The sequence below is a fragment of the Schistocerca cancellata genome, chromosome 2 (genome assembly GCF_023864275.1).
Source record: "Schistocerca cancellata isolate TAMUIC-IGC-003103 chromosome 2, iqSchCanc2.1, whole genome shotgun sequence".
Lineage (NCBI taxonomy): Eukaryota > Metazoa > Arthropoda > Insecta > Orthoptera > Acrididae > Schistocerca > Schistocerca cancellata.
This window is the reverse complement of record NC_064627.1, coordinates 860482065-860495848: the sequence shown is the minus strand read 5'-3', so window position 1 is coordinate 860495848 and position 13784 is coordinate 860482065. Positions and strand designations below refer to the sequence as shown.

The window sequence follows — 13784 nt, the reverse complement described above, 5'->3', positions numbered from 1 at the left end:
TGGGGTTGTTTCTGAAAACAGTGAAGGTGTTTTAAATCTGTCGTGCGACTCCAAGGAAATGTGTATTTTTGTCACCAAATGTGTTTTGTTTTATTGAAATAAAATAACAACAGTGATCTTTAATGATATACATTTACCATTTGGCTTGTTTTCTCCATCTAAAAACAGTTCATTAGAAAAGATTCTGATGTTAGTACATAAGATTTTTGCTCACATGGGGGAGAAATACAGAAGTCCTTTCGTGTTTTTGAGATCTCAAAATTTGTCAGGGAAAAACGCTAAAACTTGTCTGGAACTCAGGGAAATATCAAGGAATTTCACTTGAGGAAACTTGTGGCAACCCTGGATACAGGCCTGCACTGTCACATAGTGAACAAAATAGGTACTTGCAGAATATCAGAGCAGCTTTGTGACTGGATTTTCTTCTTCCTAGCAGATGGAACTGTACATGTTTGTGATGGGGCAAAATGGTTTGATGGGTTTGATGTAAAAGTAATTTCGGGGGATACCCAAAAGGAGTTTTTTTTAATATAAGATCATCAATGTTCATGAAGTGTATATTATATACGATATATAATGTTGGAACCTCCATGAGGCTGTTGGCAGAGATGTAATTTTTTATAGGAAAGCCAGTACACAGAAAAACTCTTGCAGAGTGCGAGAAGACCCAAAAAGGCTCAATATTCAGTTCAAATATTGGACATACTACATAGATGGAAATGCCCATTACTGTTTACTTTTATGGTTGGCAAGAAATTGCTGCAAATGGTAATAACTGTGACATATCTTAGAGTAACCCCCAAAATGGGTGTATCCTCCTGACAATTTAGTGCAAGAGGATGCCGTCATCATTTAACCATAGAGTGGAGCAGGGAAGAAATAACAACTGTAGTTTTCCCATGCTTTCAGCCATTCACTCTATCAGCACAGCAAGGCAGTGTTGATTAATGTTACAAGGACAGATCGACCAGTCATCCAGAATAATGCTCCTTCAACTACTGAAAAGGCTTCTCCCCCTCTTCACGAACCACACATTTGTCTGGCCTCTCTGCCAAATACCCGTCCATTGTAGTTACACCTACTGTACAACTATCTGTATTGTTGAGGCATGAAAACCACCACGCCATAGCAAGTCCATATTTTATGAGGGGGGAGGCTGCTGTTAGGAATATGTAAATCGATAGAAATCAATTGGCATTAGTTGGTATTAATAGCTTTCAAGTCACTGTCAGTGTGAGCTAGCACATAACACTGTGCTTAGTAAGTTTAACATGTCAGTAGATAATGTGGATTACAACTCAGTTGTATATGACATTTTAGCAATTAATTCCTTGTGTTGTTTTTGCTTTCATAGATATAAATGCACTAAACATGGTGTTATCTGCTAGCTCAAGGAGAACATATATACTGAGGAGTTGTAGAAGCTAGCTCATTATGTAATCACTTAGAAGTGAACAGCAGCTACATAGGAAAGTGGAATGGGTTTGTAGGAAACTAAAAAAAAAGTTGGATAAAAGCTTTTTCGGATTAGTATACAGGGTGTTTCTAAAAGAATGACCTGATTTCAATCTCCATATTTATTGACAGAAATGTACTACAGAGATGGGGGTGAATTCCAAAATACTGACAAAAATCTTAAAGTTTTAGATGTGGTATTATAAATGCTCTCTGTGTCGACCAGCAGTGGTACAAGCAACATCTAGACTATAGCTAAATTCATCATAACCTTTACACAATGTATCTGCTTTTACAGAAATCATGGCAGATGTTATTATATTCTTCACTTCTTCTATGTCACGAGGTAAAGGGAGATGAACACACTTTCCTGGAGGCCAAGAACACAGGGGTCCTGTGCACCCTATCCAGTGTTGAGGCATCATGTCACTGAGAAACTGATGTACATTATTGTGCGAGTGTGGTGGGGCTCCATGCTGTTGAAAAATAAAGTCATGAGAGGCTTTCGTGAACTCTGCTGAAATATTTGCCAAATTCTTTTCACCATGTCATAGGAAGTGAGAGGTTGACCTGGACTCTTACCTTTGCACAAGCACCCTGTCTGTCTCTTCAAATTGGTGGTACCCTCAACAAGTGTTTTTGGATGCAGGCAGATCGATGCCAAAATGCTGACGAATAACACACTGGACCGAAATCACTGACTCTCTCTTTGCAAACTGCAGCACATGAAACACCTGTTGAATAGCTGCAGTCTTACTTCTGACTCACTGCAGACTGAGGACACGTGGTTTTCTGAAAGTTCCAGGCCACGGCCATTTACACAATACACATTTCCTTGCCAGCATGTCCTGTGTTTTGTAATTATTGCTGTCCAAAATCAGGTCATTCTTTTTTTGTGAAACCCTGTATTTTTTCTGTGTCAGGTGACTTGTACTTTTTGAATATCATCATCATCATCATCATCATCATCATCATTTAAGACTGATTATGCCTTTCAGCGTTCAGTCTGGAGCATAACCCCCCTTATACAGTTCCTCCATGATCCCCTATTCAGTGCTAACATTGGTGCCTCTTCTGATGTTATACCTATTACTTCAAAATCATTCTTAACCGAATCCAGGTACCTTCTCCTCGGTCTGCCCCGACTCCTCCTACCCTCTACTGCTGAATCCATGAGTCTCTTGGGTAACCTTGCTTCTCCCATGCGTGTAACATGACCCCACCATCTAAGCCTGATCGCCCTGACTGCTACATCTATAGAGTTCATTCCCAGTTTTTCTTTGATTTCCTCATTGTGGACACCCTCCTGCCATTGTTCCCATCTACTAGTACCTGCAATCATCCTAGCTACTTTCATATCCGTAACCTCAACCTTGTTGATAAGGTAACCTGAATTCACCCAGCTTTCGCTCCCATACAACAAAGTTGGTCGAAAGATTGAACGGTGCACAGATAACTTAGTCTTGGTACTGACTTCCTTCTTGCAGAAGATAGTAGATCGTAGCTGAGCGCTCACTGCATTAGCTTTGCTACACCTCGCTTCCAGTTCTTTCACTATGTTGCCATCCTATGAGAATATGCATCCTAAGTACTTGAAACCATCCACCTGTTCTAACTTTGTTCCTCCTATTTGGCACTCAATTCGTTTATATTTCTTTCCCACTGACATTACTTTCGTTTTGGAGATGCTAATCTTCATACCATAGTCCTTACATTTCTGACCTAGCTCTGAAATATTACTCTGCAAACTTTCAATTGAATCTGCCATCACAACTAAGTCATCCGCATATGCAAGACTGCTTATTTTGTGTTCACATATCTTAATCTCACCCAGCCAGTCTATTGTTTTCATCATATGATCCATAAATAACATGAACAGCAGTGGAGACAGGTTGCAGCCTTGTCTTACCCCTGAAACTACTCTGAACCATGAACTCAATTTACCGTCAACTCTAACTGCTGCCTGATTATCCATGTAAAGACCTTTAATTGCTTGCAAAAGTTTGCCTCCTATTCCATAATCTTGTAGAACAGACAATAACTTCCTCCTAGGAACCCGGTCATATGCCTTTTATAGATCTATAAAGCATAGATACAATTCCCTGTTCCACTCATAACACTTCTCCATTATTTGCCGTAAGCTAAAGATCTGGTCCTGACAACCTCTAAGAGGCCTAAACCTACACTGATTTTCATCCAATTGGTCCTCAACTAATACTCGCACTTTCCTTTCAACAGTACCTGAGAAGATTTTACCCACAACGCTGATTAAAGAGATACCTCTGTAGTTGTTACAATCTTTTCTGTTTCCATGTTTAAAGATTGGTGTGATTACTGCTTTTGTCCAGTCTGATGGAACCTGTCCCAACTCCCAGGCCATTTAAGACCTGACATTCCACTGTATTTGATGAGTTCCGACTTAATTTCATCCACCCCAGCCGCTTTATTGCACTGCAATCTATTGACCATTTTTTCCACTTTTTGAATATGTCTCATATTAATTTTTGCAAGAAAATGGCTCCGTGCCTATTTCTGCTGTACTGTCTAAACCTAAATCCTATATAAGCAGTCCGGAATCTTGCAAAGAGTAAGATCTATAATCATAATGCATCAAGCGTGTAGCTATCTCACCATAAAAATAATGCCTGATGCTTTCGCTGCTAATAAGTGAATGTTGTATGTCATCTTGCCTGGTGCAAGCCGTTTGACATAATACTACTTCGGTGACATGCGTCAATTTTGCTGCTTCTTTTCAGTCTTCCTCACAAGGCTGAATGGACATGCTTCAAGAACTTTCCACCAGAAAAAGGATTTGAAGTGGTTGTTGTGAATCAAACCCAGGATCTGTGTGATACTAAATGTAAGCACTAACCACCAGACTATGCAATCTTTCTGCTTTCCAATGCTGTGAAGTTAGCTTGTTCTATTGTGGCATGAGAGGTCTTCTGAGGTTGTGTATCACACCAGAAAAGTGTGTGATGGCTCCTGGAGAAGAGATAATTTAACAGAGTCGTTTGGTATAGATTGCGACAAAGAGTCTGTATTACCATCTGTGACTGAAACTGCAGATGAAGAATTGATGGACACTGCTATGGAAAATAATGACATCACTGGGAAAGGTATTATGGCTAATGCCCGCGAAGTGTTGTGAGGAGCATAAGTGAGATATACAGCACATTCTGTTTCTGTTATTGTTGTAAACAGGCACTTTATTCAGTGGTGCTTAAAAATGTGTAGTGTGTGACAGCGCTTCTCATGTTAGAGTGTATGCTATTATTGTCTCCCTTCCCTGCTTCTCAGGCAAGAACAGTGTGGTGCTGCCACTCTGGCCAGATAACCAGTTCACTTGGCTGGGTAATAAATATTGTATTATATTGTTTTCTTTTGTTTCAGTAAGTCATATCTATGTTGTGACATATTGTGACACCGTACCACTGACACGTGTCCAGTTACACAGTAAATAAATGGCCCTTTTATGTGCAGTTAGTAAAATTAAATTAAAAGGCAAGAATTATATTTATTCATTTTTGTAATGTTCGTGACAAGGGAAAATTATTTTCTTGTAATTTGTAGCCCAGATCCTTGCAAAACCGGGACCGTCGGGAGAAAGCCAGAGCCAAGATTCTCTGCAGGGTGAGTGTTCAGTTTTTCTTTTTCTTTTTTTACAAATGTGTTTATAAATTTATAATGTGTACTCTCTGGCTTCATCCATGGTACTTTTGTTAATTTGATGTCTTAGAAAGGTTAGAAAAAGTGGCACAGTTGTTGCAGAAGCCACGATAAACTTGGAGAATAGTAAGCAAAGATACAGCTCCTGTACCAAAGTTGTACTCCTTTGACAGATCTTCATTTTATTCCTGTTTAGGGTCTTTCATGAGGATTTATAAGGCTTGAAGTTTCTCCTTAAGTTGTTGAAATCTTAGGAACATTGCTTTTTAATGAAAGCTATTTTTTTTTTTTTTTTTTTTTTTTTTTTTTTTTTTTTTTTTTTTTTTTTTTTTTTTTGCAAACTCCATTACTTGGCAGTACCAATTTAAGGACCCTGTCAGCAATCTTTAGCAAGGAACTAAGTTTTCAATATTTTGTTATCTGTGTAGAAGGAAATAAAATGTGTTTGGATGCACCCACGTCAAACTTAGGAGCAATTACTACTTTAATAATTTTTGATGTAATGTCTATTGAAAGACACAGTGATTGTTTCTAATAATAATATTAATTTAAAAAAAAAAGACTGAATCACAACTCCATAGTACTCTTTTCAGATTGAATTGATTTGTTAAGAAGGGCATAAATTTCATAGATTTTCCTGCTAAACCTTCATTGTCAACAGTAATTGTGAATTGTCAGTCCAGTGATTGTAATATCATCGAAATGAATTTTGTTTTCAAAATTTGGTCCTATTTTTATATATGTCTAATGCATTTCCCCTTCATGTTGAGATCTACTCACAGTGTTGTCGCACTTGGTACCTGTATTACTCTTGAAATCTATAAGTCACTTGAAAAACACAGGAAAATTGCATTAGCTTGTATTACCAATAATCATCTTTTAACAATGATGCTAATCTGAGTTCTCCACAATTCACCTTACCCTTTTAAGGAAATTATTCATTCGTTTCCCCACTAATACTAGAAAATTAAGTTTTTTTGTGACTTCTGTTATCATTCATTGTTGTAATAGTTTGCACTTTTCTACATCCTTCTTATATCTGAGCTGAGCTGTAGCTCCAGTGATCCATTGTTGATAGGTTGTGAAAATCTAATACGGAAAAGAAGCAAGAAAATTCCAAAAAACGAGTTGAGTATTGTCTCTGCAATTAACTTCCAATAATTGTGTTGTGTGAAATCTGTCAGTTTTCTACTAGTTGTTCACATAGTTGGGTGTGGTCCCCAGAATAATTGTCCTTTTTTTCCATTATATTACCTTCACTTTTTTTTTATTGTCTCTCATTTGCAAGTACAAGAAACTTATACATCTTATGTGTAGTCACTGGTATATTATTTGATTTATTTATTTATGTACTTGTTCCATAGATCTGTACATGTGAGCAAGTCACTCAGATGTGGAACGTGTCAATGTACATAATAAAATACATAGAATAAAGACATTGTTATAATATTAATAACAGTGCACTAAAGTCATACTTATTAGCTTAAAAACTAGTCAACCTAAATGTGAAGATAGCAGTTTCATATTTAGGACATTATTGCATCTATTTTAACCTTGAACAGTAATCAAAACTCCCCACTTTGGGTTTAAAAGTGACCCAAAAATGGAAATGAGAAAAACAGGAATTTTTACATTAGGGCATTATTACATTAGTTTAACAGTAAACAGTGTCAAAAAATTTAAAAACATTATTCCAATCTGGGTTTTACTTATTTCTCTGAAAGAATTCCTCTAGTATATATAGAATAAAGTGAGGTCTCAAGTAAATAATTTTTCAAGCTACGTTTAAATAATGGTGTACTACTCCTTATACTTTTGATGCTGTTGGGTAGGGAATTGAAAATTTTCGTTCCAGCGTACTTTACCCCTTTCTGAATAAGTGTCAAGTTCTTTAACTCACAGTGGAAATCCTCTTTTCTTCTGGTGTTATGTTCATGATGTAGGCAATTCGTTTCATACAGAGTGGGGTTATTTATTATGAAGCACATCAGTGAATATATGTACTGAGATGTTGCTGTCAGTATTTCAAGTCGTTTAAAAAGATTTCGACATGATGTTCGTGGGGGTACACCACAAATGATTCTTATTGCTCTTTTTTGTGCTGTGAGGATTTTCTTTGCGGCAGGTGCCTTGCCCCAGAAGATGATGCCATAACACATGACTGAATGAAAATAGCCAAAGTAAGCTGACTTTGAGATGGTAATGTCATTGAAGCGTGACAAAATTCGTAAACCAAATGTTGTCGACATCAGCCATTTTAGTGTTTGTAGAACGTGATGTTCCCAGTTCAGCCTACTGTCCACGTATACGCCTAGGAATTTTGATAAGTACACTTGCTTTATCATCTGATCATTCTGTGTGATAACTATTTCTTTTGGGTTTTTGTGGGTTGTCTGGAACTGGATAAAATTGTTTTTTTTCATGTTTATTGAAAGTGAGTTAATACTAAACCAACCCAGAACTTCTTTAAGGATATCATTGACCTCGGATTCTAAGTCAGTAGTTGACACATTATCCACCACAATGCTCGTATCATCAGCGAACATTGTAAATTTACACTTCTTATTGATGGATAAAGGCAGGTCATTAACATATATGAGGAACAGCAAGGGCCCAAGCACTGATCCCTGTGGCACTCCATGCTGCACAATTCCCCACTCAGAGTCCACTATATATTGCGATACACTATCAGAAACATCTAGAATAATCTTCTGCTTCCTATTTTCGAGGTACGATTTTAACCAGTTCCCTACAGGTCCTGTAATTCCATAATGACAGGCCTTCTTGAAGAGTATCTGGTGATCTACACAGTCGAACGCCTTTGATAGGTCGCATAAGACACCAATTGGCAGCCTCTTACTGTTTATAGACTCTAGAACATCATTTGTGAATGAGAAAATTGCGTTATCTATTGAAACTCCCTTTTGAAAACCAAACTGCTGACTGTTAATGATGTTCAGGTCACCAAGGTGTGCCACAATCCTGTTGTACAGAGCTTTTTCTAGGACTTTTGAAAATGTTGTTAATAGAGAGATAGGGCGATAGTTTGACACATTTGTAGCATCCCCTGCTTTGTACAGGGGCCTGACAACAGAGTATTTCATTCTGTCTGGAAACACTCCTTGTTGCATGGATGTGTTGCAGATGTGAGACAAAACTTCGGTCACTTCACTACAGCAAGCCTTCAACAGCTTGCTTGAAATATCGTCGATACTAGCAGAATGTTTATTTTTCAAAGACTGTATGATTTTTTTGATTTCATTGGCAGTAATGGGAAGCACACTTATTTGACTGAAAGGTTCTGGAAAATTATTTTTCATTATACAGGCAGCTTTATCTACAGAACCATGGCAACCTATCTGCGTTGGGACAGTTAAAAAATGTTGGTTAAAGATTTCAGTAATTTCCTCACTATTAGTTATCTCTGAGTTGTCAACAGTTAAAACAATATTTTTGTGTTTGGTGTAGTTTACAGTCCCTGTTTCTCTCTTTATCACACTCCAGATTGTTTTAATTTTATTTTCAGAATTAGTAATTTCAGATGCTATACACATCCTTTTAGAGTTTTTAATTACTTTGGCAACAATTTTACAGTAGAGTTTATAATGTTTTAGCTGAGCAGGGTTGTTAGAAGTCTTTGATGCTATGTAGAGTTGTCTTTTTCTCTGACAGGAAGCTGTGATGCCCTTAGTGAGCCATGGTTTTTTTTGCAGACCTAGCAGGTTTGACTCTGTATGACTTTTTTGGAAATACACTTTCAAAGATACCTGCTATCTCACTTGTGAATAAATTGTATTTTGAATTAGCAGTTTCTGCTAGATAAACAGGTGTCCAGTCAGTATGCTGAAGACATGATCTGAACGTTTGAATAGCTTCCTCACTTATTTTCCTTACTGTTTTCCATCTAAGTGAGGTGTCACTCAGAGGAATTCCCAAGCTGTTGAAAGTAACTCGTTGTCCATCATGGTCAGACAGACCATTTATAACCATTTCAATATTAATATGGTTGACTTTACTCTGATCAACAAAAACGTTATCAGTGAGAGTACTGGAAGAGGTTGTGGTTCTGGTGGGCGAGCTAACCACGGGAACAACGTTGTATGTGCACATGAGATTTTCAAACTCCCCCTTGCAGGGAGAATTAACCAAGAAATCTATGTTAAAATCCCCAACAACTACCATGCCCCTATTTTTTCTACTTAAGTACAACAAAAGAGTATATAATTGTTTAACAAACACTTTAAAATTTCCAGATGGTGCCCTGTAAACTGCCACAACTGTTAATCTGGAGACAGTGTCTGGCACCTCTATAGCACATACTTCAAAATGTAGCTCAAAGCAGAATCTTTGTACATCTATTGCCGTGAACAAGACATTGTTTTTTACATATACAGCTACTCCTCCTTTGTCCATATAGTTCCTGCAATAAGACGTTGCCAAAACATAGTTGGGAATAGGGACCACTTCAATACCAGCAGTGATGTGGTGTTCTGTTAGACACAGAATGTGGGCACTGTTTATACCTTTTGTGTCTTCTATATTTGCTGTGAACTGATCCAGCTTACAGTATAGGCCTCTTATGTTCTGATGAAACACTGTTAACTTTTGTTTGTCTTTAATTGTATTGCTGTTTGAGTGAACTTTCGTTTGTGTATTAATTACTTGTTGCAGATTTTTGTTACTGGACCAAATCCTGCTAGAGTTGGCCCAGCTCACTAGTTTCCCTCGTTAGTTAGGGCTATGAGTGGTCTGCTTTCATGATCGTTATTGTTTAGGCCTATTATTTCATTAAAAGCTTTTCCAATGTCTGCTGCTAGTTTATTTTTGCCAAACTGATTTAGATGTAGTCCATGCTTTGTGAACCAGTGTCTCTCATACCTATCTGTATCCAGTAGTGTCACATTCGTAACCTTAGTGCAAAAGTGTTTCAGTTTACTATTCGTTAGGCAAATTTCTCTGTTCACACAAGACCAGTCTGCGAGGTCATATCTCGTGGGCACAGTTGTTAGTATTGTGTTTGTATGCTGTAATAACTGCAGCAATACGAGTAGCTTTTTAATGAAAGTGCTGGCCTCGTTGCAATAAACATCGTTTGCTCCTGCGATTATCGCAACACAGTCTTTTTCCGTGAATTTAGCACATTCTGTGTGTATGTCTTCTACCACATTCACGAATTTTGCACCTGGTTTAACAATTGCTGATATACACGAACCATCTTGAGCAGAGTTCGACATGCATGTCGAAATATTGCGAGCATGACTGTCTCCAAATATTTTTACGTTATTTTTCCGTTGTGTTTGTTTACGTATGCGATCGGAACTTTTTCTTGCGCAATCAAGCGTGTTTTGTGTACACGTGTTGCCGTCTACTACAATTTTAGATGCACTGTTTTTGTTATTTGAATTTGAGAGACTGTGATCCTTGTGTTTTATTTTTAAGATTACTTGCAGTAAATTACAGCTAATAGGCCTACTAAAGCAAAATCAGTTATTTGTTTCATCTGAAAACCATCTTCTGTAAATCCTAATAAGTTTATGATCTGAATTGTGCAACATTTAATGTATTTTGAGAGTTGAATTTGGAATGGTGACCTTTCTAATTTGTAGGAAGTCCTCATATAGCATAACTAGGTGACACATTAATGTGATCATTTTTTAACTACTTGAAAGATCAGTCTTCTTCAGATTTTATATATTAGCGCTATATGAAACTTTTCCAGAGTTTTGATACGTTAATTGTTTCTGTACCTTATCATATATATACTCTTGTTTTGTGTTGGCTCCTGCAGTTTATAATTTGTGCTGTGTGGAGATTATTGGTTCTGGTAACCTTCCATTCCTCATATGGGTAAATGTTATTTAGGTTCTTTGTAGTGAAAATACGAATTTGATGTTGTTTGTGTAATTGTCATTTTATTGAGATTCTTTGGAGTAGAAATATGAGCTTCATGGTGTTTTTTTAGTCGAAAGTCTGGTTTGATGCAGCTCTCCGCAATTGTCTATTTTGTGCAAGTCTTTTCATTGAAGCATACCTACTGCACCATACGTATATTTTAACCTGTTTGCTATATTCAAGCTCTGGACTTCCATCTACTGTCCCCCACCACATCCCCCCTTTTCCCCCCGTTGCCAGATCAACTGCTCCATGAAGCTTCAGGATTAATCCTATTAACCTATCCCTCCTTTTAGTCTAATTTTCCTACAAAGCTGTTTTTCGCCCCAAGTCAATACAGTTCCTCCTTATTAGATACTTGACCTACCCATCTAAACGTGAACATTCAGTTGTAACAGTACATTTCAGTAGCTCTTGTTCTCTTCGCCTATTTTTTTCTACATTTCTCTTAAATTTATGTTTGATAACTTATTTTTCTTTTTCATAAAATGTTTTCCTGCTATGGCCAAGCTGTATTTTATATATTTCTTACTTGTGCTGTCATCAGTTAGTTTGCAGTCCAAATAGCAAAAAGTGGTGTGTTACTTTTAGTGGATATTTCCTTAATCTGATTTCCTTATCATCACATAATTTCATTTGACCACACATCATTGCCATTTTATACTGTCATTTATGTTCATATTTCCAAAATCACGCTTTGTGTTTGACTTCCAAGGCCCTTGCTGTCTCTGACATAATTGCTGTGTCATCAACAAACTTTAATTTTTATTTCTTGTCTCCCACTTTTGATTAATTTAATGGGCTTATGGTTTTTTTCCTACAATGCAATGCAATTTTTGGAATTTTGTGTCTCCTTCAGATGACTGCTTATTTGGAGTTGGCAGATAGCCAAAGTACTTGTTACTTTGCCTTTCATATTATTCACTTTTGGGCAGTGCTGAACTCCTTAGTAATGTTAAGGCAATTTTATTGCCTTCCCCTAAATGCCTGAGTGAGACTGTACCCAAATTGGGTTGTGTCCTGTAAGGAAGTATTTCCTTTGTATAGATTCTTGTGCACATTGTTCATACTTTTACATTTGGCTGTTTGCCACGGAATGTAGTCTCATCTACTACATCTTGGTATTCGCTGTCTGGAAACTTTATACTTCGATCATGGAGGTGGTGGTGTGGTGCAGACATACTGATATTTTGTCCCCTACTTTATCTAAACCCTCATTAAAAGCCCTGAGCATTTATAAAGTTGAACCTTTTGCTAAGAAATGTTTCTGTTTTTCTAATGCTGCTAATATTTAACCTGCTGTACGGAGTAGTTGAGCTGTAACCTTGCATCTGGATTCTGCTGTTGAACAGTAATAACACATATGAGGTGCAGCCCCATTCTTGGATGATGTGTCCATCTTCATTAGTTCATTCATAGGTAGGGACTTAGATTGGCTATCAAAGTCATTCAGAATTAATATCATCTTTCATGTGGAGAATTAGCTTGGTGGTTAGAATTGGAGGTCTTTAGACAACATAGAAGTTCGTGTAACATTCTTGGAAATGTGGTTATCTAATACAACTAAATGAAAGGCTGTTTGTAGTTGAGTACGCATTTTGCTGCTTTATGTTTGTGAAGCATCTTCAGTAGGGATTTGTGATCTTATTAGCATGTATATGCCATTGTGAATTAGTATTTAGTGGGTCTGCATACCCAAGAGATCTGATTTTTTACCTTTTGTGAACACATCATTGGTGGTACTTTATTTTTTTGTAAAATGAAGTGTCAACATATCCGACTTGGATATCACACCTAACTACCATCACTATAGCCCCCCCCCCCCCCCCCCCCCCCGCCCCCCCAGTCGATTTACTTATTGAGCAAAAGGGAAGAACAGCTTTTTTCTGTCTTATTTTATTCTTATGATCACTGCATAAGATATAAGACGGTGACAGCGTAGTGGTCGCACAATTTTCTTCAAATACAGGCTCTCTAAATTTACGCAGTAGGGTTAATGAGAACTACAGTCCATTAACGTATGGTCTGTTCATTTGTGGATTGCTATACATCAACTTCAAACCGATTCCACACATCGGATGTGGTGTTGCTGTAATTTGTGGTAAGATCTTTGGTATCAAAGAAAACTGAAATTTTAAGTTTTCTCTTTTAAGGATCATTGGTAGTGTTGTGAAAATGTTAATTTATCTTTAGGCTGTGTCATCCAGTTGGAAATGTTGGATATTATTTACTTCGTAAACAATTTCCAGACCACATGTGAAAGAACTAGCTGTTAATGAATGTTAATCTCCTCTGGACCGGCGGAGACACTTTCTGTCTCTCCTCAGAAATGGCACAAAAGACTTTCCAGCATATGTTTGTATTGATATCTAAGAATCTGATTAGGTGATAAGGCTATGACCGTTCTTCAATTAGTAGTAACAGAGACATAAGTAAATGTGGAATATATGCAAATATTTCCACTTTAATCATATTCACTGTGATGGATTATCTTCCTACACATCTGTTAAACAACTAAGAAATTTATGAAGAAAATAAAGAGACTTAGTTTGAAATATGAAAGGTCATTCCTATCATGGCCAGAACATGGAGATTTGGAAGCCAACATTCGGTCATTGATGGTTGATATAGAGGTGGGGAGTTAGGTAGGTAGGTAGGTAGGTAGGTAGGTAGGTAGAAGGGGGGAGAGAGCATTTGCACAATCACTATATGTTTTGTCAAACTGTAAGGACTTCAGCGTCCAGTGAATATTTGAGTAGGAAGTGGAT

General features: G+C 37.3%; 1 protein-coding gene across 14 annotated transcripts in view; it reads left to right on the top strand.

Annotated features, from left to right (window-relative positions):
• LOC126162801 (broad-complex core protein isoforms 1/2/3/4/5-like) overlaps window positions 1–13784 on the top strand; it is a 538471-nt gene that overhangs the window by 101142 nt on the left and 423545 nt on the right. For all 14 annotated transcript variants that reach the window (XM_049919540.1, XM_049919532.1, XM_049919534.1 and 11 more), the window contains exon 5: window positions 5029–5088. In XM_049919540.1, the coding sequence (XP_049775497.1) occupies window positions 5029–5088 (60 nt within the window). The remainder of the gene's footprint in view (window positions 1–5028; window positions 5089–13784) is intronic.